Here is a 24,740-nt window from a genome sequence, read left to right on the forward strand (position 1 = left end):
ATCAATTTAAGCAAATGCTTGAACTTATTCCTGCCGAGCAGGCAGAAGAATTTTCGGATGTCCCTAAGGCCATATGTTTTACGGTAGACGCAATCAAGGATTCCATCCAGCAAGCGTCACGTTTATCGTTATCCCTTATCCATATGAGAAGACTCTTATGGTTGAAAAGCTGGGAGGCTGAGCCCCCATGCAAGAAGCTCCTGGTAGGGTTCCCCTTCCATGGAGGACGGCTCTTCGGAGAGGACCTAGATAAATACATTCAGACCATTTCAAGCGGCAAGAGTACACTCTTGCCAACTAAGAAGAAGGTTCAGGGGCCTGCGTTTAAACGACAGTCCTCCCCTGGGCAGGGGCCCTCTAATGCCAAGCAGTATCGACGGCCTCCTGCAAGAGCAAACTTCGGCTTCAACAGCAGATCAGAAGGACAGGCTGTTAGAGGCAAGAGGCAGTGGTTTCGCAAGCCAGCAAAACCAGCCCCCAAGTCTACCTCATGAAGGGGCGCCCCCACCCACGAAGGTGGGGGGAAGGCTGCGACTCTTTTCGGAGATTTGGGAAGCCAGCATTCCCGACGAGTGGGTACGGTCTTCCGTGGCCACAGGCTACAAGCTAGAGTTCCTAAGGTTTCCTCCTCCTCATTTCCAGGAGTCGAGGATTCCAAACGATCTGGAGAAAGGAGCCGCATTAAGATCGGCTCTAGATCATCTACTTTCCCAGGGAGTAATAGTAGAGGTACCAGTCCTGGAACAGGGGCTGGGTTTCTACTCCAACCTAATGGAGGCTACGGCCCCCCGGGTGTTCACGAAGGTTCTAGCTCCAATCCTAGCCAAGCTAAGGATCCAAGGGGTCACGATCCTAGCATACCTGGACGACCTCCTAGTCATAGACCACTCGTCTCCCGGCTTGGAGCGAGCAGTGGCCCTCACGGTCCAATACCTCGAGAGGTTCGGCTGGGTCCTAAATCGAGAAAAGTCAGCATTCCAGCCCACAAGGCAGTTGGAATATCTCGGCATGAGATTAGACACAGAACAACAAAGGGTGTTCCTACCTCTGAGGAAGGTCAAAGCCATCAAGGAATTAATCCTACTGGTTCTAAGCAAGAAGGAACCGACTATTCGCCTATGTATGAGACTACTAGGCAAGATGGGGGCTACATTCGAGGCGGTGCCATACGCCCAGAGCCACACTCGCATCCTGCAGGCAGCCATCCTGTCAGCATGGAGCAGAAGGCCACAGGCCTTGGATATCCCGTTGCCACTCTCATCAAGAGTCCGGCAAAGTCTGTGTTGGTGGTTAGACCCTCAGAATCTACTGAAGGGAAAGTCTTTCAACCCAGTGGCTTGGAAGATAGTGACCACAGACGCCAGCCTGACGGGCTGGGGAGCGATTGTGGATGGTTCCACTCGCCAAGGTATTTGGGCAAGGCCAGAGAAGCTTTTACCCATCAACATCTTGGAGCTCAGAGCGGTTCGACTAGCCCTCAGGGCTTGGACGTCGAAATTGCAGGGGTTCCCGGTGAGAGTTCAATCAGACAATGCCACGGCAGTGGCATACATAAATCACCAAGGGGGAACCAGGAGTCAGGCCGCTCAGAGAGAAGTGAGCTTGATTCTCCTAGGGGCAGAGGCTCATGTGCCCTGCATATCGGCAATATTCATTCCCGGAGTGGACAACTTTCAGGCGGACTTCTTAAGCCGCCAGACTCTATTGCCGGGGGAATGGTCTCTGCATCCACAAACCTTTCAAGCACTCTGCCAAAAATGGGGAGTGCCGGACGTGGATATCATGGCATCGAGACTCAACAAGAAGCTAGACAGGTTCATGTCCCGCTCAAGGGATCCGATGGCCTGCGGAACCGATGCTCTGGTTTGCCCTTGGCATCAGTTCAAACTTCTTTATGCGTTTCCCCCGCTCCAGTTACTACCCCGCCTGCTGCGCAGGATCCGGGTGGAGCACATACCAGTCATCCTGGTAGCTCCAGCATGGCCCAGAAGGGCATGGTACTCACTAATCTTAAGGATGGTAGTGGGAGACCCTTGGACTCTTCCTCTACGGCCAGACCTGCTATCGCAAGGTCCGATCCTCCACCCTGCCTTACGGCATCTAAATTTGACGGCCTGGAAGCTGAATCCCTGATTCTCAGGGGTAGAGGTCTGTCTCAGAAAGTAATCTCTACCCTAATCAGAGCCAGGAAACCGGTCTCTAGGGTGATTTATTACAGGGTCTGGAAGGCCTATGTAGGCTGGTGTGAGTCCAAGCGATGGCTTTCTCGCAAATTCACCATTGATAGAGTTTTAAGTTTTCTCCAGCTAGGAGTGGATAAAGGATTGGCATTAAGCACAATCAAAGGACAGATTTCTGCTCTGTCAGTGTGGTTTCAGCGGCCGCTGGCCACCCACTCGCTGGTTAAGACCTTCCTTCAAGGGGTCTTACGTATTAAACCTCCAGTTAAATCCCCGCTTTGCCCGTGGGATTTAAACCTTGTTCTGTCAAGTTTACAGAAACAACCGTTTGAGCCGTTGGCTGAAATTCCTTTGGTTTTACTGACAAGGAAGTTAGTATTTTTGGTCGCCATAGTTTCCGCAAGAAGAGTATCGGAACTGGCGGCCTTATCCTGTAAGGAACCATATCTTATTTTTCACAAGGACAGGGTCGTTCTCCGCCCTCATCCTTCCTTCCTACCGAAGGTTATATCCAGTTTTCATTTGAACCAGGATTTGGTATTACCATCCTTCTTCCCTAAACCTACTTCCAGAAAGGAAGGGTTGCTGCATACCTTGGATATCGTCAGGGCCATGAAGGCCTATCTTAAAGCTACAAAGAAGATCCGGAAAACAGATGTGCTGTTCATATTACCGGATGGGCCCAAGAAGGGGCAGGCAGCTGCAAAGTCCACCATTTCTAGGTGGATTAAGCAATTAATCACTCAGGCCTACGGCTTGAAAGGGTTGCCTCCTCCAGTATCATTAAAGGCTCATTCTACTAGGGCCATGGGCGCCTCCTGGGCAGCACATCACCAGATCTCTATGGCTCAAGTTTGCAAGGCGGCAACCTGGTCTTCTGTCCACACGTTTACAAAATTCTACCAGTTGGACGTAAGAAGGAATACTGATACAGCCTTTGGGCAGGCAGTGCTGCAGGCTGCAGTTTGAGACCCTCGGATTCCGGGGGCTCCTCTTTTTTGAGTTAAATTTAAAATTTAAGATTATTTTTCTCAACTAAGTTGGATTTATTATGATTTAAGTATTTCTCTAAATTAAATCCTTTTGTCTTGGAGATGTTCTCCCTCCCCTCATTGTGAGCATTGCTTTGGGACATCCCACATAGTAATGAATATGCTGCTCTGTGTCCCGTGATGTACAATAAAGAAAAAGGGATTTTTAATACAGCTTACCTGTAAAATCCTTTTCTTGGAGTACATCACGGGACACAGAGCTCCCACCCCTCTTTTTGGGGACCATTTTGGGAGGCATACTGCTTGCTACAAAACTGAGGTACTCCTCCTATGGGAGGGGGTTATATAGGGAGGGGCATTTCCTGTTTGAGATTGCCAGTGTCAACACCTGAAGGTACTCCATATAACCCACATAGTAATGAATATGCTGCTCTGTGTCCCGTGATGTACTCCAAGAAAAGGATTTTACAGGTAAGCTGTATTAAAAATCCCTTTTTTTTTGATCGATCAAAATTCTTTTGATCGATCAAAATTCTTTTGATTGGTATTTGCCTCTCCACCGGCTTCCAGGCCTTCAGGGAGTTCCGGTGATGACACCGGCGGGGCTTGCCGTGTCCATCTGAAGGGCTCCTTTGCTGTGCCTTCATATCTGCATGCCGGCGGGACCTTACTATCTGCCACACGCAAGGGCTGTTACACTTCCCTCTATCAACCTGGGATTCTACAACCATCCACTGGGAGTTGTGATAGTTCCCTTCACGAGGACATCTACATGCCGAAGGACTGATGTTAACCCCTCCTCATCTGGATTCAGCAGTGGTATCGTTGTACACATTTTTATACCAGTATCATACTTGGTTACATGTTTTTATGACTGCTTTTGGTACCGTTTGGTATTACTCGCACCATTTTTACAGTTTATGTAGCTACACCGATTTTATCTCCAGTGCAATATTTATTTTGTTACCTACTTGAAGACTATAAAAGTTTTAATGCTATTCCCATCGAGCGCTGCCTTTGTGTGTTTGTTGTATCCTGCTATCCATTTTTCCAGTTGTTGGTAGCTGCACTGGGAATCAGCCTGAAAGGAGATCAGCTAGTAGTTGGATCTGTATGAGCGGTATAATTAATCGAAATTAGTCGATTAATCGATAAAAAAAAAAATCGATTAATCGAACACAAAAATTTTAATCAGTAACAGCCCTAATATAAAATAATACATTTTATTACATAAAATTGTTGAACAAAGAATACATGATAAAACATTGAAAAAACAGAACCTCAGGGATGCCCCTGGGCAATATCTGTTATTACAAATAGGGTTGTCCCTATACCACTTTTTTAGGACCGAGTACAAGTACCGATACTTTTTTTCAAGTAGTCGCCGATACCGAATACCGATACTTTTTTAAATGTGTCCCCATATGCAGCCATGTCCCTCTAGCCATGTCCCTCACATATGCAGCCATGTCCCTCACATATGCAGCCATGTCCCTCACATATGCAGCCATGTCCCTCTAGCCATGTCCCTCACATATGCAGCCATGTCCCTCTAGCCATGTCCCTCACATATGCAGCCATGTCCCTCACATATGCAGCAATGTCCCTCTAGCCATGTCCCTCACATATGCAGCAATGTACCTCTAGCCATGTCCCTCGATGCGGCGGCGCGATGCGGCGGCAGCGGCGGGGGGGCAAAGGGGGGGGAAGTATTCTATTTAGGTATCGGGGGTATTTGCGCGAGTACGAGTACTCCCGCAAATACTCGGTATCGGTCCCGATACCGATACTGGTATCGGTATCTGGACAACCCTAATTACAAACATATAGACTGGTCTATGCCTCGACTAGTTTCGCGGTATAACCGCTTCCTGAAGAGAACCAATCTATAAAGAAAATGAATACAATTGATATTAAGCAGACATGATAATTCAACAATAGCCATAATAATACAGTACAATAAAAAGGGATAATACAAAGGGAAATAGCTTACCCACAGTTGGGTGGTAATGTGCGGCATCAGGCCGCCCAGGTAAAATAGCCCCCCCGCAGCGGACAGGGGGGTTGATACTGAAAACTAAATGGAGGCATAAAATAAGTAAAAGAGCAGTGTCAAAGAGAAAAGAGACACCCGGTGTCGAGGCATAGACCAGTCTATATGTTTGTAATAACAGATATTGCCCGGGGGCATCCCTGAGGTTCTGTTTTTTCAATTTTTTATCATGTATTCTTTGTTCAACAATTTTATGTAATAAAATGTATTTTATGCATGTCATTTCTTACCTAGTACTGAGATAGTCCATTAATCCTTTTTGGGGGGAGGGAATGTTAGAGGATCAGCATTAGCCACTGTCCCTTGTCCCCACCCCTTTCGTCTCATGCTCTCTACGTTGCAGATAGAGAAAGGAGCTGTGTGTTAGTGGGCGTCCTGACTCTCCTGTAGTCCAAGGGAGGGGGTGAACACGACACTCCACACCAGGGAGAGCCTCACATTACTGTGTGGAGTTACAGACAGAAGAACAGGAAGTGAGGATTTCTCAGAAGAAATAAGGACATTTAAAAGCCAAATGGAAGTATGAGGTAAATGTAGGAGGACTGCACTGAGGTAAAGGAAGCTTTTTAGAGGGAAAAAATTGTACCTTTACAACCCCTTTTAAGGTTACAAGAAAAAAAAAAACACCTTTAAGATTTGTATGTCTACAAAGCACTTACCTGATAATCTGGAAGGCCATTGAGGAGTCCCTTGTTTATTTCCAGATTGCACAACAGACGTTAACGGAATTCCTCAAGAATGACCCTGATGCTCTCTCAGGAAGTTCTATTTCAGTAATGCATTTTTGGACAATCTAACTTAATGTGATGTGCAAAGCACAGGAATATGCATGCCCTATAAATCTAGAATAACGCCACGTTCTGTGACGTCTTAACGAAAGGACATCTACTTACGGGTGTTTCACTTTCTGCTAATGGTTTTGAAGTGACTTCCTCTCATCTTTGCTTCTTAGAAGATCCTGTGGTCACAGGTGGGAGTGAGACACTCGAGCAGTCATGTAACAATCTATGTAAACTCCACTAACTAAGCATAATGCATATGGTTAAGATGGCTGTGCTCTGAAATCAACACAACAATTTATGCAGGTTTAGCTACCTGTAATTTTGTATCCCCTTTTTTTTTTTTTTTTTTTTTTTATGTGCTAAATTTAGAACCTTGATTCAGTTTAACTTAAAGCAGACCTTCACCACCACCACCCCCCACAATCGTAAAGGCTAATGCCACCTTTTGGACCATGTTGAATGTTACATTTAGGGTGTAACATGATGCACATGGGACCCTCCCATGTGTGACAAGGTGTGGGGAGTCTTCTCCCCTGCAGTAGCTGGAAAAAATAGCCCGGTAACAGTACCCATTTCAGGAAAGCACAATGCCAAGATATCACTTTTAAGACATTTTCAATGAAGTTGGGGGGGGACGGGACACTGCTAGAGTTTGGCCGAACACCCCCGGTGAAGACCTGAAACCTATTTTTACTCTATGGGACCCGAACTTGAAAAATCAAAAGTCCCCATTTTGAAGGCTTATTTGCCATAAAAATGATGTGGGGGCCCAGGTACTGCCCTGTGAGACATGTATCAATGCAAAAAAGATATTTTTTTTCAGGAGCAGGGATTTTAAAGATGCTTAAGGTGAAACAATAAAAAAGAAAAATCCCTTTTAAATATAGTGCCTGGGGGGGTCCCCTTAGTCTGCCTGTAAAGTGGCGCATCTGTACCTTGTATAGAGCCTGCTGCAGCAAAACTGATAAAGGGAAAAAAAAAAGCCAGATATACAACACTATTGCAGGCAATACAAAAACAAAAAGCGTAAAGTCGTCCCGTAACCCCCCCCCCCCCCCAAATCCATACCAGACCCTTAACTGAGCATGCAGGTTAGGAAAATGGGAGGTTGGGGTGCTTTGGGGGCCCCCTCTCTATGTGAATCAGTGTACCCCCCTACCCTTTCACCAAAAATACAGGAGGCAGTGTCCTCAAATTCCTATGTTTAAAAAAAAAACGGACTATGTTCCTCCTTGTGGAACCATTGTTAATTCCGACACCCGCCAGACCCGTAAAGAATATAAAAGTTTCACCCGCAATGGAGGCTAACCGCCGAATGCCTGCTCCACCGTTTGACAGTTCTTAAAGGGGCAGGGCCACCTGGTGACACTGCCCCCTTGTGATGCCACCATCTGTAACCTGTAAGCATAGCCTATGAAGTTTTTTTTTTTTTTTTTTTTTTTTTTTTTTTTAAGGTACTGACGTTTTGACGCCATTCCACAAGTGTGTGTATGTGTTGTTGTTGTTTTTTTTTCCAATTCATGAAAGTGTTTGTTTTCCAAACGAATGTCTTTTTATTCCCTAGGGGTCTCTGTAAAAAAAAAAATATGTGTGTGTGTGTGTTTGGGGGTTCTGAGTAATTTTCTAGCAAACCGAATGATGATTTTTCATGCAGGAAAGAAACACCAGAATTGGCCTGGGTGGTAGGTGGTTAAAGTGGTTGTAAACTCAGTACAACCACTTTTACTGGAAATATCTGTAGATATTGGTTTAGGAGATATTTACAATGTACGAGTGTACTGATCTAGTCGGCGCATGCGCACTTTAGAAAGGACACGATCGTGCCGTGACTGGCGGCTCCTGTGCGGGAGTGACGTCACGCGACTCCGGCCAGTCACAAAGCCAGAAGTTTGTGGCACCGGAAGGAATGGGGGTGAAGATGGACACTTCGTGCCAGAGAGGACAGTGGTAACATTGCAGGCTTCGGTTTCAGGTAAGTAAAAGATAATGGGCAATGATGCATAGTAGCCCATTATGCTTTACCTTTGCAGGGAAATGAAGAGGAAGTAAAACCCATCCGGGTTTTCTTCCTCTTTAAAGTGGAGCTCCACCCAAAAGGGGAAGTTCTTATTTAAGCTCTCCTCCTCCCACTTCCACTTGGATCGCCCAGGAAGTCCTCCTCTCCCCCTCCCTGCAATTTTCTGGAACATGTCACCTATCCCAGAAGATTGCCTGATCATTCAGGAGGCGCAGTGCAACTCATGCATGCTTCGGCATTGCAACTGTGGGCACCCGGCTATGACCGCTTGCGGCTTCACAGCCAGGTGCACACAGTTGTAATGCTGGCGCCAAGGAGAGGGAGAGAATCAAGGGTTTGGGCAGCCATATCGCTGGGTCCTAGGACAGATGAGTGTGTGTTATATAAACACGAAAATGACTGGAGCTCCGCTTTAACATATTTTCCTATGGGTCTCGTTCACATAGCAGAACCACGGCCAGGAAGTGGTTCAGTTATCCTGACGGGGCGTCATATGACATCCAGCAGGATAACAAGCCTGTGCGCGCCTGTGGGGGCGTGCATCGTGCCGATCGGTAGTGTAACACACCGAAACTCCGATCTAGGTAAAGAGCCTCTGACGGAGGCTCTTTACCACGTGTTCAGCTATGTCCAATTATAGCTGATCACAGTGTAAACAGGAAAAGCTGTGTATTGGCTTTTCTTTCATCGCGTCTGACAGGCACATGTAGAGGAGAGCCAATCAGCTGCGCTCCTATCGGTGGCCCTGGCAGAAAGGGGGGGGGGGGAGGGTGCCCTGTATTGAAGTGGTCAAACAGGTCCATTTGCATGGTTCTAAGGGCACACTTGAAACTTGCTTTGTACATACTGACTAATAAACCGTTTTGTATTATAAAGCCGCATGTTTGTGAATTTTGTATATTCTGTTCATTAGTGATGTCTCTTTCTGTGTTTTTATCTTTGTAGGGGTTGGGAAGTCATGTCTTCTGCTTCAGTTTACAGATAAGCGGTTTCAGCCTGTTCACGACCTCACTATAGGTAAATGCTTTCAAGAGATTTTTTGTAGTCTATATTACATTTTTGCTTTTGTTTTCTTATCTATATGTTGTATGTCCCGTAATAATCTTTAAAATGTTCTTGCAATGTACTGCAGCTATGTATAGTATTTTACTCACTCGAACGCTGTTCAAGTCAAACCGGTACTTTTGAGCTTATATGATAAAGGAACAAATTTCAAGGAGTGGAAACCGCATTTATTTTTCAACGTACCGCGTTTCCCCGAAGATAAGCCCGGGTCTTATAGTAATTTTGGCAACAAAAGACCCAGTAGGGCTTATTTCCGGGGTAGTTCTTAATATATTCGCTCTCTCCCTGTCTGTCAGGAATCCACAGTTTGAACAAACTTAAAATGCCCAAATTCTTTCTTTTTACAGCAGTAGCACACAATGCAGAATGTGTGTGCCCCTGCAATCCAACAGTGCTAAACACCTCAGCCTTCCTCCACCTCTCCCAGCCCCCAACGAGGGACCCCAGCCCCTCTCCCTCTGCAAAGCTCGAAGCAGGGAAGAGGGCACACCAGCATGTGAGGGGAAAAAAAACTGTAAATGCCTTGTGGAGACCAGAGTATCCTTGCTGCATACCGCACACGTTGATTCCAGAGGCTCCACACTGTACAGTGCTTTCAATTACCCGCCAAAGCTCTGTGAAGGGAGGGGGGCCCAAGATCCCACGCAGAAAGGCAGGAGAAGGGGAGATCAGCTGAGCGCCGCTCTGCATTAAAGGGCACCTGACACCGCTGAAGACACACTGCACACCACCGTAACAGGATTTTACCGTGTTTCCTCAAAAATCACACAATCGCCTCGAATTAGGGCTTATTTTCGGGGGAAGGGCTTATATTGCAGCCCTCCTGGAAAACAGCGCTAGGTCTTATTTTCGGGGAAACCCGGTATATACGCTTGTCCCAGGGTTTAATACCTGGAAAGGTTTGGCATAGAACGATTTGTCAGTATGCCTGAACTATCCTAGGACAGCCTGCTTCACTTTGTCATCGGTGCTAAAAGTGAGGTCCGGGCTGTAAGGAGGATGTGGCAATACCTCCCAGCCCAGTTTTTTGTAATGTGCGTTGTCTTGGAAAAACAGGGCTCCCTTGGTCATCAAACCAGGCGGGTTTTCCCACAGACGCATATGCACATTACTCAGAACACTTCCTCAATATTCACTGTTGATAATGGCACCACAGGGTAGAAAATCCATATGAATAACGCTGCGTTTGTCCCAGAAAACACTTGCCATTGTTTTACCTGCAGATGCAATTGTTTGAAATTTTTGTTTTTGCGGTGGTGAGTCCGCGTGCTTCCACTTCACTAACACTGTTGTCTGCCATCTTAATGGTCTCTGGACTGCGACATCTATGCTGCCTATCGGTAATAGGACACACTTGCCACTTACCACTTACTACCACTGTCTTCAGTGTCCTTCACTGTCCTGTCACATCTACAGCGACTGCACTTCCAAGTGCACTGGAAGTGCAGTCGCTGTAGATGTAACAAGGATTTCTATCATCCAATCATGTGCAAGCAAACATTTTATTTTTTTATTGTCTTTGTATGTCCCCCTCAGATCTACAGTGACTGCACTTCCTAGTGCACAGTGGATTTGTCTTTAGTAAATAACCCTCACTATTTGTAGTACTGCCATGCTAGCATGCTTTTATACACCTATAAAATTAAAAGTCCCAGTTTGACTTGAACACCTCCTGTGTGCGTGTGTGTGTGTGTGTGTGTGTGTGTGTGTGTGTGTGTGTGTCTATATATATAGATATTGTGTGTGTGTGTGTGTGTGTGTGATATATCTCTATCATACAGTGTCTGTCTACAGAGCCTTAAAGTATTCATACCCCTTGAAATTTTATCATGTTACAACCAAAAACTTAAATGTATTTTATGTGATGGATCAACACAAAGTGACACATAATTGTGAAGTGGAAGGCAAATGATAAATTGTTTTTAATTTTTTTTTTTTTTTTTTACAAATATGTGAAAAGTGTGGCATGCATTTGTATTCAGCCCCCCTGAGTCAATACTTTGTAGAACCGCCTTTCACTGCAATTACAGCTGCAGGTCTTTTTGGGGGATGTCTCTACCAGCTTTGCACATCTAAAGTGTGATATTTTTGCTCATTCTTCATTGCAAAATAGCTCAAGCTATGTCAGATTGGATGGAGAACGTCTGTTTTCAGCAATTTTAAAGTCTTGCCACAGATTCCAAATTGGATTTAGGGCTGGACTTTGACTGGGGCATTCTAACACATGAATATGCTTTCATCGAAACCATTCCATTGTAGCTCTGGCTGTATGTTTAGGGTTGTTCATCTGCTCCCCGCCCCAGTCTCAAGTCTTTTGCAGGTTTTCTTCTAAGATTGCCCTGTATTTGGCTCCATCCATCAACTCTGACCAATCTGTCACGGTTACGCACTCCCACGGCGACTAGCTAACCGAGTCGTGGTTCCGTGATTGGGGGTATAAGGGGGAACTTATACTGAGCAAGCAAGACTGGCTGTGGTAATTTCACAGCCCACACTACCTTTGGCCTCCACTAGAGGGAGACTCCACTCCAGCTGGCTGACCCAACACGGGCAGATACAAATTGCACTAAAATACAACAATCTCTCCAAATGATGGCTAAATAGATCTGTGAAACTGGTTAGCCAGATGTCCTTGTGCTCCTGTGTACAGTATACAATGTGCCCAAAGAGTGAGCCCTGTGGGCAGGATCTGAGGATTAGATTTTGGTCTACGCTTCAAAATGAATGTAAACTGCACAAATCATATGTTTTTTTTTTATTTTTTTTTTTATATTCATTTAAGGGGAGACTGCAAAGTTTAAACCACATGTTTGGTTATCAAAGGGTAATCTTCAAACTTGACATTGATTTGTATTTAGATTGTGCCATCCACATTGTTAATTATAAATGAGTTTGATATATTTTTGCAGGCTTGCGGTGATCCAAGGATATCGCATTGCAGTCTAAGCTGTGATTTTATTGTGTTTTTTTTTCTGTATGTATGAAGTTTGTAGCACAGGGACATGCAGTGCTCCTTTTGTTCAGTTGTTTGTAAGCACTTCTGAAAAGGTGTTAAAGAATCCAGGCAGCAGCAAAGCCACTTTGACCTGTGAACTTTGTGTCTATGTATGGCGAACATCAAACATGACATCATCAATATATACAGTTCCCCCAACCCCTTTTAACCTGAATTACAGCAGCCATATATACAGTTCTTAACCTGTTCTTTTTTTTTTTTTTTTTTTTGCAGCTCTAATAACCTATAGCTTCAACAGGGTTTAGTGATTTATGGCAAATTCTAACAGCAGCTGGACATAAAAATAAACATTAAAGTGTATCCAGCCAAAACTTTTTTGGGTAGAGGTCAGACATGATGTATGCTTTAAGGTCTTACAGACTTGGACCTTTTATCTGATCAGAAGGGTGTCCTGCCATACTCTTCAAACTGTAGGATCCAAAGTTCATTTTAACGTCAAACTTCACTTTAGTTTTAGACTAAAAGTCCGTTTGTTTTAGTCATCTGAATTGTTTTTTTTTTTTTTTTTTTTTCCTCCAGTAATTTAACTTTTTTTTTCCTTTTTTGTTTAATATAAAACACTCCATGTAACAGTTGCTACTTGCACAACTTGGCAGATAAATAAATCCAATGAGTATCATTACTAAGGGTTCCACAGTAGACTAAAGCTGCTGGTAATGCTGGTGAAAACTCCAGTATAACTCGAGTGTATCGAAAACCTTACTTTTAACTTTAACATTAAAACAGTAATCCACCTTACAGCATCAGGAAGTCAATGAGCACGTCTAGTACCTGTTGTAGACATCATCTACAAGCTAAGAATATACCCTAATATGCATACAGGAACTATATTTCACCCCCTACGAGAACAATCCGCACTGTAGCAATCTATAGGAAACCAGTGAGAAGGTGGCCAGGCCAGATACTGTCAACCATGGCTCCCACACTTTATGGAATTTTTTGGATGTGCCCCTATTCCGATACAGTTGTATTTTCAGAAGGGCATCATTTACCTGGTGCCGCCATGCCTCCTGTGTAGGAGGCCCAAGAGACAGACACTTTAAGGCAATTGTTTTATGCGCTATAAATAATAGTCTATTGACTGATGTTCTAATATTGGGTGAGAACATCTCTTCGTCTAGATAGCCCAAAAGGCATATCTTAGGATGTAAATCTATGAGGGTTTGATAAGCACTAATGGTCTCTACCAGGCTTTGCCAGTTCCTGAACAATTTGGAGCATTTCCACAACATGGAACAATTCGGCAGGGGACCTAGAACATCTCACGCCGACCCAAGTTGAACAATTTAAGTGGGGTCCTGTATGCTCTATGAAGTATGAACAGTTGGGATAAGTGTTGCAGGGGTGATATGGGCGCCTGTTACAATATAGTCTGTGGAGCCTCATTGGAAATACCTCTTGCATTTTTCTCCTACCCAGGCAAGTGACCATCCTCAGGTATTGTCCCATTAGGTGTCTCTATCTATTAGGCGTCTCTATCATTTTAAAATGCACCTCTGATAAAAATGATAACCTTGACCTTCATATCGTTGTAAGTGGGCAAACTTACAAAATCTGCAAGGGATCAAATAATAATTTTCCACTGTATTACAAATAATAAATATCAAGAAAAAACATATGAAAAGCCTTTTTTTAATATGTGTTTTTTTTTTGACAGCTTAGCAGATGCCCCCCTACTTATGTGGCAGTGAAATATTGCAGTACATATTCAAACTAATGTGTTTATAGGCTGGGGATAGAATTTTCTTGCCAATTTAAAGAAGGCCAGCAGAGGGCGCCAAAGGGATGGTGTGAATGAATGTAGAACTGCAGCATAGGAAAGGGAAAGGCTTGATGGGAGCATATGTCGCTCTGCCAATACAGCTTGCGGGGAACTAACTGCCACTGACCTCTTGGACACCTTGGGATAAATTTCAATACCTGACCTCAAACGTTTTTTGATTGAGTGGTCACAGATTCCAACAGACCTACTCCCAAACCTCGGAGGCTGCTGTATCTGCAGAGGAGGGCCAGATCTTTTATTTAATGCTCATGGTTTAGGATCTCCAACAACCTCCATATAGGTGCGATTGTTGGGTATTCACAAGCTACATAGTGAGTTACGTTTTATTATATTCCTATACACTTCTTCTTCTTTTTTTTTTTTTTTTTTATTATTATTATTATTTTAGGGTTATGTCTGCCTTTAATTTTTTTTTTTTTTCTTCCATTCTGATCGTCCCTTATGGACCCTGTAAAATTCCAACTTCATCACCTCACCACACATCTCTGGAGCAGCCAAATTTTTTTATAGGGTAAAAAGAAAGCGGATAGACGTTTTTTGCAGTCATGCGCATTACATCAGTGAGACCTAAAGAGAAATTAAACCAAACCTTTTCAACTTGTGAATTTTTTATTTTTTTTATTTTCAGGGGTTGAGTTTGGTGCAAGAATGATAAATATAGACGGGAAACCTATAAAGCTGCAGATATGGGACACGGTAAGATTTTTTTTTTTTGATTCATGCACAACATAGGTCTCAAAAGATCATATGCTTTATTTCAAGAATAAATGAGAAAATGTATTTACCTAAAATACATAAGCACAGGGCACATTACTTGCCTTCAGTGTAAAGGTAAGGTTAACCTACCATAATGTATAATACATGACTGGCTTACCAAAGCACTTTGGGTTAGCTAAAGAGACTGCATAGCTACAAAGCTTGGTTTACAACACCTTGTCTGATTAAAACTTCCTCTTGAATGGTCTCCCTGTTAATCCGGTCAGAAATGCAGAGCTGTCTTGTTCTTTAGCTTGGCAAAAAGACAATTGATACCTTGTTGTTCAAGTCCAGCAAAGGCAATGTGCTGTAAGCACACAGCAGAATTAGATGCTTATTTTTTTTTTTTTTTTTTTTTTTTTTTTTAAATAGAGCATGCAATAATGAGTCTATTCGTCAAAGTAAAAAATTGAATTGAGGTAGCGTAGATTTACTAAGGCCTCATGCAAATGGAGCTTAAAGCAGATCTACACTGTATCTGAGCATCACAAACCAAAAACTCTGTTTTGCTTTGAATATTAAAAATAAATTAAACTCATCCATCCATCCATGTCTCCATGCTTTAGTGTGCTGAGAAATCGCATTAAAAAACACCCCACTAGCATTTCTGGCCTGTAAATATGATATATTTTCCTATCCATTTACTAATGCTAACCGCATGAGGATTATAAATAGTCAGTGTTGGTTGAGAGAATAAAGTATGCAGGCAATCGCTTTTTTTTTTTTTTTTTTTTAAAAAACACCTCCTTGGCCATGCACACGGATGTTTACAGAAGTATTTGAAGAGGAGTGCTTTAGAGCCAGTTCACACAGGGGCGGCACGTCTTCGAGGGCGACTCGGCCAGGCGACATGAAGACGACATCTAAGGCGACTTGCAAAATGACTTCTGTATAGAAGTCAATGCGAGTCGCCCCCGAAGTAGTACAAGAACCTTTTTCTAAGTTGGAGCGACTTGCGTCGCTCCTATTAGAACGGTTCTATTCACTAGAATGGGAAGCGACTTGTCAGGTGGCTGCGTCGCCTGACGAGTCGCCCCCGTGTGAACCGGGTCTCACAGACGGGGGGGGGGGAACCCCTCCAAACATGCATTCTGAGAGAATCTTTTGAGCAGGAAAAAATGCACACACTTAAACACATAAATGTATTCCAATAGCCAGAATAATGAAGTTGCGCTCAAACACACAGACAAATATGTGCATAAACGCACATAGATATGCATACATATTGTAACATTAGAGGTGGGTTTTTTTTCCTGCCAAATTCTAGCTTTATTTTCTTAATTTTCTTATTTTCTTTATTTTCCTAAGCCATGTGCATGTGGCCTTAAAGTTGTTGTGAACATATAAAAATAAAAACGGAGCAGCCTTGTTCCTCCTTATGTCAAGTCCACCGCCAGCACTCCTGGCTCCTCCTCCCCGAGTGCCCACTGTAGCAAGCTGCTTGCTATGGGGGGCACTTGTGCAGGCTCACCCCAGAGCTGGCTGTGTGTGTGTGTCAAGAGCCACACCTAGTGCGGCTTAGCCCCACTATTTCCGCCACTGGCTGCGGTTTACAGCAGCGGGAGCCAATGGTTCGCTTTGCTTTCTCTGAGCCAATGTGTAGGGAGAGAGCCTCTGCTCTTGTGCACACCACTAGATCAAGATCGTGCTCTGGTAAGTTTGGGGGAGAGCTGCAGAGAATGTATTAAGGTAAAATAAAAACTTCAGCCTTTAGAACCACTTTAAAATGTGATGTAAATACTGCAAGAAAAATTGACAAATCATTCAACTCCATTCCCAAAAAAACACACGTTCATTATCTCATGGTAAAGGCCAGGGCCGATCAATAGGCAGGGTGCACAGGGTGCTTTGCACCCAAGCGCCTGCAGAGGTGGGGCGCGGAAGTGCCAGAATTCTCCCCTCCTTTCTTCTCTTCTTGTTTGTATCCATCCAGAACTAGTGTTCTGAGGATAGGTGTGTGTCTGTCCAGAACTGATCTGTGAGCATATGGCAGCTCCTAAAGCGCCTCAAAGAAGCTACTTGCAGGAATTTTTTGGACGTTCTGCCAACGCACCGCCGCAGTGTGAAAGCATTCGGGCTCTCACACTGGGATTTTCAGGTGCTATTTTTTTTAACGCTAAAGCACCTGAAAAATTCCTCCAGTGTGAAAGGGGTCTAATGGACCGTCTCCTGTACTATGTCTGCAGTCTCTGACCATCTCCTGTATCATGTCTGTAGTATGTCTGGGAGCTCTTTTTAACAGACTCTCTAACAGAAGCCCTCTCTGTGTCCATCAGAGAGGCCCCCCTCCAGGTTCCAATAAAGTACTCTGCCTCTCTTCCTATATTTTGTTTATTGTTAAAAGATCATGTAAGGATCCCAGGTTAATGAAGACTTCGTGGGGGAGCAGCTCTGTGGTTGAGTCATTGCCATAGAAAAAATGGTAAAGGGGAGGAGTTAATAAAATGATCACGCCCAATTGGGGGGGGCGCCAGAAATATTTCTGCACCCAGGCGCCTGTGACCCTAGGATCGGCCCTGGTAAAGGCAGTCAATATTTTAGTAATGGGCAAAATAACAATGAGGTGTAACTTTGCACTGGCCAAGAAGTTAAAAGTATACAATGTATCGGTGTAAAAATGTTATGCCCTGGGCTCAGGAATGTAAATAAATTTGTAGCTTTTCACTAGAAGATTGTTGTGTGAATGAAAGAAACTAAGGGCCCTTTCACATGGACGTGTCCATGTACGGGCTCCGCTTTGCTCAGCAGGGATCGCTCTGTTGATCCCCGCTGAGCAGGCAGATGACAGGTCTGTCTCTGCACACTGTGCCAGGACCGACCTGTCAGAGCGCCGCTCTCCTCTATGGGGGATCGGATGAAGTCGGACCATAGAGTCCGTTTTCATCTGCTCCGATCCGCCAGACTGATGGGGGGGGGGGAAATAGGGTTTCCATCTGTCACACTTTAGCGGGTCGGATGTCAGCGGACATGTCACTCCATAGAGGTGCAAAGAGTGTCCGTTCAGGTGGACCTGCGACAGGGGCCTAAGGATGTTTTCATTTTTGCAATATTTCTGTGTGCATTCATTCACGGAACACTCTTACTCTGGTGCAGTGTAAAGCTTGGGTCACACTGCTGCGACTTGGGATCAGACTTGGGAGACCCCAAGTCGCATGACATGTGAAATCCAATTTTAGTAAATGAGAGCTTCACAGGTTGTAAAGGTCCATTTTTTTTTTTTTTTGTAATTTTGGATCCAACATTACAGGAAGATTACCAAGGCAGTGCCATGGCATCTTCTTGTATGCTGTCTCTGCATACCTGCACAAGAAGGTGTTGAAGGTCAGCAGTTTTCCAGGTAGTGCAACCAGGATCAGAATGACAGCCCCGGATCTTGCAGTGTTCAGAATGGCTTGCATATTCTTCTTTTCATAGAAGAGGCCGTAACATTTGGATTTGCTAGTTATCTGATGCTTTTTATTAGTTTTATTGTAATATGCTGCAGATGCCATTTCATCTATACCTTGTGGTTGGTTAATGTTCTATATTCCATCTTTCTTATTTATTTTTTCATACCCAGGCTGGACAGGAGAGTTTCCGCTCTATAACCAGGTCATATTACAGAGGTGCTGCAGGAGCACTCCTTGTTTATGATATTACTAGGTAAGAGAAAATGACCGCAGCGACATTTGTAACACTGGCACAGTTCTCTGTTCTGGATCATTGTCTGTAGGGGACATTTACTAAAACTAGAGAGTGCAAAATCTGGTGCCGCTAGCTCTGCATTGAATTATCAAAGCTTAATTGAACAAGCTGAAGTTGGATGCAGATTGGGTGCTCCAATTTTAGTAAATTCTCCCCCTGTATGTGTACTCCATAGTTTCCATTAGTCTTTGGGGCCTATTCACACCACTGCAGTGTAGTAGTAGTGCACAATGTGTGTTTGGGTGCCATTCATTTTTGAATAGTGCCCCAATGCACTTCCAGTGCAACCTGCAGTAAACACACTTTTGTGCGTTGCGTTTTGAAAAATGCAGCACATACAAATGTTTGTTGTGCTTTGGGCTTCCCATTCAAATGGCATGTAAATGTGCTTTATATCATACTACAATGGACCCAACCAGTGTGAATTGGCTCTTAACAATATGGTATTCTTGTAGTGATAAAAATGAAAGTAACTAGTTCATCTGTGACTGGAATTTGAATTTTGTAACTGTGATTTACCAATTGGTCCCATGCTCCAACATAATTTCGTTGCCCAGCAGCCCCTTTATTAGCACTGTGCCTGATGGTGTCAGTATTTGCATAGGGTTGATGATGTCCCCCCCTCTCTGTTTCCGGACAATGTTTGCACTTAACTGTTATATCTGGAAGCACCTTGTATCATATGATGGCTTTAAAGGATAACTTCACCTTTTCGGGCAGAATTTCAATATTCAGAATTAATAAAATTTTTCCAATACCAATTCTGGCCCAGCCAGCCCACTATGCTCTTTTCTCACCTACCTTATCCACAGAGGGTTTCAAATCTTGTCAGTTTATTTGTATTTTTAAAAGGATTTGCAGATTCCATCACTTGCGCAACTTTCACTTCCTGTTGGGTCATCTCCCAGAAGCTTTCAGTTCCTTGTTGCATCGTAGAAGAGGGTGTGATAGGGTGTGTCCACCACTCTGGACCACACCTCCCTCATTACAATACAACTTTTTTATAGGGGTATGAGTGAGCATATAGTGATTAAGACACCACATCCCAGTTAACATTGAATAGACAGAGAAGGGCAAGAGGTCACAGGCCTCGGGATTTTAATAGTGTCAAATAATTAAATGACCAAATGAATGATCATTACAAACAAATACAAAAATTTAAGATTTTATTACAAGGATTTATAATAAAAACATGAGTACAGTACATATTCAGAGAGCCTACTTAATCCTAAACGGGTACATAAGGAGCCAATACTCTTGACATGTTTCACAGATGGAGCTTCTTCAGGAGATGATTAAATGGCATTCATTATGTACTAGAAGTAAAGAGAGAATTTGAGTGCTCGTGTAAATACTTGAAAAAATATTTTATATATAGTGTGTGTGTGTGTGTGTGTTTTAATTTACAAAGAATAAATTCCATGGCGAAAATAAAAAAAGATAATACAAAAAGGAGAGCTGAATTAATTTAAAATATACTTATGGAGGAGATGTACGAAAAAATGCGCCACTAAAAATCCCCCAGCAATCCCCTGAAAGAAAAGGGTGCCTCGCATTACCCTGCAGATGAGAAAAAGGGAGGCAAGTAAAATATATATTGATTAAATCTCTAGTTATAGAGATGTATTGTGCATAGCACTGGGTAAACAAACGTTGCCTTAAAATGTCATATGTAGTTGAATCAATATTTGATGTTAATATAGTGTGTATGATGATCAAAATCCTGAATCCTATCCAGCCTTCTCTGTCTATTCATTGCAATACAACCTTCCACCCACTTCCTATACAATCTCCTATTAGATTTCCCATCGGCTATGTAGTACAAGGGTCTGCCTGATTTGATACAAATTTAATGGATGGTTCAGGTGTGTCCTCTTATCTATAGTTTTGGTAAATCTAAAGTAAATTGTACGGTTATTGTACAATCAGATTGCAAAGTGTGTGGCTATCTTTATATAAGAACATAGGAGGGAGCGGACACTCAGTCGTCAGGCCCCGTTCCCATCTCCAAGTTGCGCATATTCCTGCTTGTGTTTTTTGTTTTTGGTATTCTGGAACGTTTTCACGCATCACGCATGTGCCGGGCTAGTCACTCGAATAGGCTGCTCTACTTGCGACACACACCCCCAAAGTTTGCCGTTCATTTGGAAACACATTCACTTTGTGAATGGAGCCTCATTGTTTTTGTGTAAACGCAACAATTTCACTTCCAGACCGTATTCACACCTAGAGCAGTGGGAGTGCACAGTTTTTGGCTCATTTTACAGTGGCACACATAGGGAGCCTGTTTGATTTCAATGGGCTTCGCTACATGTGGCAAAATTGCTCATGAGACATTTTGCCATGGTGCGAGTTGCATGTTTTTTATTGCATTTGTCACCTGCTTTTTCATGTAGCAAAATGTGTGTTTTCTTCTGTGTTTTGTTGTGCCATTAACAATTGATGACACTGAAAGCGCAACTAGGTAATTTTAGGTTTATAAATTTGGCCATACACTAAAAAAACTAATTGTAAAATCTTGTTTTTTGATTTACCAAAACGATATAATAGGACGCACCATCAATCCAATCAGGCAAGCCCTTGCACTACATCGGAGGTGTTCCATGGGCTGCACGGGGCCCCAGGGATATTTTAGCATAAATCCTGAGCACATCTGGAGGGATGCTGGTGAAGCCGGGCAAATGCACGTGTGGAGAAATATCATGGATGCTGTGAAAACCTAGTTATTGGGTGAAGGTGTGCTAATGAGGTCAGCTGGTAAACTCCTTCCTGTGTCTTACTGGTTCCTCTGTCTCGGTATACCAAGGAGTCTCTGAACCTTTCTAAGAATATATAGCAATTGCTAAGGTAGGGCCTTGTTCTCAAAATCAAAGAAAGCTTGTATTTAGTGGTATATTGGTACAGTGTTTCTCAACTCCAGTCCTCAAGGCGCACCAACAGGTCATGTTTTCAGGATTTCCCTCAGATGAAATGGCTGTGGTAATTACTAAGGCAGTGAAACTGATTAAATCCCCTGTGAAAAATAATGGAAAGCCTGAAAACATGACCTGTTGGGGCGCCTTGAGGACTGGAGTTGAGAAACGCTGTATTGGTACATAGGGGAGCTAGATTTTAGAGAAAAAAAGGTGACCTTAGCCTCCAAGCAGGCTGAGATAAAAGCTGTTTGAACTGCCTGATGCGAAATATTTTTTCTTTTTTTTTTTCTTTATAAGGATTTTTTTTTTTTAAGGAGTCATGAGAAGCAAGTGTAAAAAGGTGGGAGCATATGCTTTTTAGAGTTTGTTTTGTCTTTCAGACGGGAAACATTCAGCCATTTAACATCATGGTTAGAAGATGCGCGACAACACTCTAGTAGCAATATGGTGATCATTTTAATTGGGAACAAAAGGTGAGCTTTCCATTGTATCATGCCTTCTCTTCTGTTTTCAGGCATATATATATATATATATATATATATATATATATATATATATATATATATATATATATATATATATATATATATATATATATATATATACATGATGATTTGATAACTACTTGCAAGGTTTGAGTATAAATATTACAGCCGTGTATCATGCATAATTAAAGGGTTGGTGTTCCCAAAGCTTGTTTTTTTTAATCATTTGGTAGGTGGTGCCCAAGTCCTCTTTGCCCCTCCAGTGTAGAGATCTCTACATTTAGGCAGAACCAGCTACCAATAGGCCTTTGTAATAATTTTGGCTCTTTAATCCTAAATTGTTATAATACAGCCTTGCTTCTCACAGATTGCTGTGGCATATTTTCTTTTATTCTCTCCATTTAAGAACAGAGAGTTTAGGCTGTAGGGCGGTCCTAGCTCCTGCTCAGAAGCAGCACTAGTAAATCACTAAAGAAAAATATGATTTAAAACTGCTGTCGGCTTTACAAAAAGCTTTGGTCTCTGATAGATACACCCTCCTCGGGCAGACTGTACAATGGTCCTAAGCTCAGGCAGGAGACAAGTCAACCTTTACAGCCTGACACTGAGTGAATAATAGTACAAACACCAGTCTCTGAGGTAAGGCTGCACAATTCTTAACAACTGAAGAGTGTGCCATTGCCCTTTCCCTGGCTAGTTCTCTTTAGAGCAACCCTTTTCCTTTTCCAACATTTATAAAACATTCTGACACATCTTTGGCATATAAGCAGCTCTGCATTACTACTATAAAGTGTAGTAGTGATTTGTATGGCAGTTGTCCTAATAAAATGGTGGTCAATGGAGAGACCGCGTTGTCATTTGCTGGGCCAATGGTGGCAATATGCAGTCCATAGGTGTGTGCATGAGGTGTGCCTGGACACACCCTAATCACCCATGGCCAGTTCTAGGGGGTGCTGCACCACCCCAGGGAACCCATGGATGTTGTGCCTGAGCAGGGTTGCCGACTATCTATCAGAAGCTGATAGTCTCCTATCAGCACTGTCCCGTTCCATCGCACCCCCCCGCTCTGGCGGAAGAGGAGAGAGGTAGTGATCTGCTCTGTCTCCTCCCGCCCATCTATCTCTGTGTCTACCCTGCCACACTCCAATCCCTGCTCAGTGCTGTGCCTGAGAAAGATGTAGTTTGGTCTTGGGGCCAGAAAGCGATATTAGTAATTCATCTCTGCTATCCCTATGATGGTTCTGCTTGTGACAGGATTGCCTCCTCTCCTGGAAGGAATATCAATGGAAAAAAAATATAGGGGGTTCCTGCAATATCTGCTTAAAGTTGTGTTCCGCCTAAAATAAAATATTAAGTCGGCAGCTACAAATACTGCAGCTGCTGACTTTTAATAATATGACACTTACCTGTTCCAGGGTCCAGCGTTGCGGGGGAACGAAGCCCCGCTCGTCTTTCCCTCCTCTCCGCCGGCATTGTCACTGTGGGTGCCCGGCTGTGGCTTCACAGCCGGGCATGCACACCGTAATTGGCAGAGCAATCATCTGGGACCTGTGACATGTCCCAGATGATTGGGGAGAGGTGACTTGCTTCCCCCCTATAAAAAAATTACATGCCAAATGTGGCATGTCAGGGGGGTCACCTTTCTTTAAAGTGGAAGTTCCATTTTTGGGTGGAACTCCACTTTAAGCCTTCTTGTACTTGCATAGCCAGTCTTGCACCTTCACCAACACTGGACCCCCAGCAATATGGGCTGGATGTTGAGTTCTAGCCATTTTGGTGAATTTGGTAGAGCCCTTATCCCTAATGCAGTAGACATTTGTTGAAATGTGTACACTGTATTCCATACTTTGGTGATTTTTCCAATTATTCCTCAGTGATCTAGAAGGCCGTAGAGATGTATCGAGGGAGGAAGGAGAGGCATTTGCAAGAGAACACGGCCTGATATTTATGGAAACCTCTGCCAAAACTGCAGCAAATGTGGAAGAGGTAAGATTGAGGCATATATGGCAGACATGAGCATTTTACGATCCCATTTCTAGACCTTAAGCACATGACTCTTATTTTTTTGTTTTTAAGGCCTTTATTGGCACTGCCAAAGAAATTTACAAGAAGATTCAGCAGGGGCTCTTCGATGTAAACAATGAGGTAAGGATCAGGAAGTGATCATGTCTTTGATGGTATCATGTGGATGATGATACTAATATAACATTTTCTTTTTGCTCCTTTTCTTGAAGGCCAATGGTATTAAGGTTGGACCACAGCAGACGCTACTTTCAGAGCCTCTTGGAGGAGCAAGACAAAGCCAGGCAGAAGGGAGAGGGTCTTCTGGTTGCTGTTAAGAAAAAAATGCTAGAATAATATTTTGAGGATAATGAGGTTCAGCCCTTGACTCGCTATTTCCTTGCATCTCTTCCCTTATTTGGTCTATTGTACTTCTCTTCATATTTTAAAATCGACCCTATTCGGGCTATTTCAATGCACATATATGAGGGGTTAATCTCTTCTTCAAACATGAATTTTCTTGCTGACTGTAGCAAGTAAAGTAATCTGCGTGATTGATAAATACTACATTATAAACTGGTTGAAGAAAGAGAAAATGTTTACATTCCCAGGTGTTTCCATTTGAAGTGTTACATTTTAAGGGTAATTTATCACCATGATTAAGTGCCATGGTTAATATTTACAGGCTGTTATCCTTAAGGTGTATATAGTTTGTCTGCTTGAGACCAGATTGCCTACAGGGACTAGTATTTTCATCTACTGTATGTACTGACAATGGGTAGCTGGGACATGTATGGTTAAAAAAAAAAAAAAAGTTACCTGAAGTTGCTTCAATAGAAAGCATTGTACACAGGTTGGCTGAACCAGCACATCTGTAGTAATAAGGGCAATGCGAGTATGAAACCACAACGCCTTGTATTTACAAACTGCCTGTTCTCGCTGTAGCATGCAGTCAGGTGCCATCTGCACATTAGGTTAGGTGTGACTTGTTGGTATACACTACTAGTTTGT

General features: G+C 43.3%; 1 protein-coding gene across 2 annotated transcripts in view; it reads left to right on the forward strand.

Moving 5' to 3' along the window:
- Window positions 1–24,305, forward strand: part of RAB2B (RAB2B, member RAS oncogene family) — a 32,868-nt gene extending 8,563 nt beyond the window's left edge. For both annotated transcript variants that reach the window (XM_040352893.1, XM_040352902.1), the window contains exons 2-8: window positions 8,970–9,041; window positions 14,517–14,584; window positions 18,204–18,286; window positions 21,624–21,716; window positions 23,603–23,714; window positions 23,805–23,873; window positions 23,963–24,305. In XM_040352893.1, coding sequence (XP_040208827.1) covers window positions 8,970–9,041; window positions 14,517–14,584; window positions 18,204–18,286; window positions 21,624–21,716; window positions 23,603–23,714; window positions 23,805–23,873; window positions 23,963–24,067 — 602 coding nt within the window. In that variant the 3' untranslated portion in view covers window positions 24,068–24,305. The remainder of the gene's footprint in view (window positions 1–8,969; window positions 9,042–14,516; window positions 14,585–18,203; window positions 18,287–21,623; window positions 21,717–23,602; window positions 23,715–23,804; window positions 23,874–23,962) is intronic.
- The last annotated feature ends 435 nt before the right edge of the window (window positions 24,306–24,740 follow it).

Source organism: Rana temporaria, chromosome 1, assembly GCF_905171775.1.
Source record: "Rana temporaria chromosome 1, aRanTem1.1, whole genome shotgun sequence".
Taxonomy (NCBI): Eukaryota; Metazoa; Chordata; class Amphibia; order Anura; family Ranidae; genus Rana; species Rana temporaria.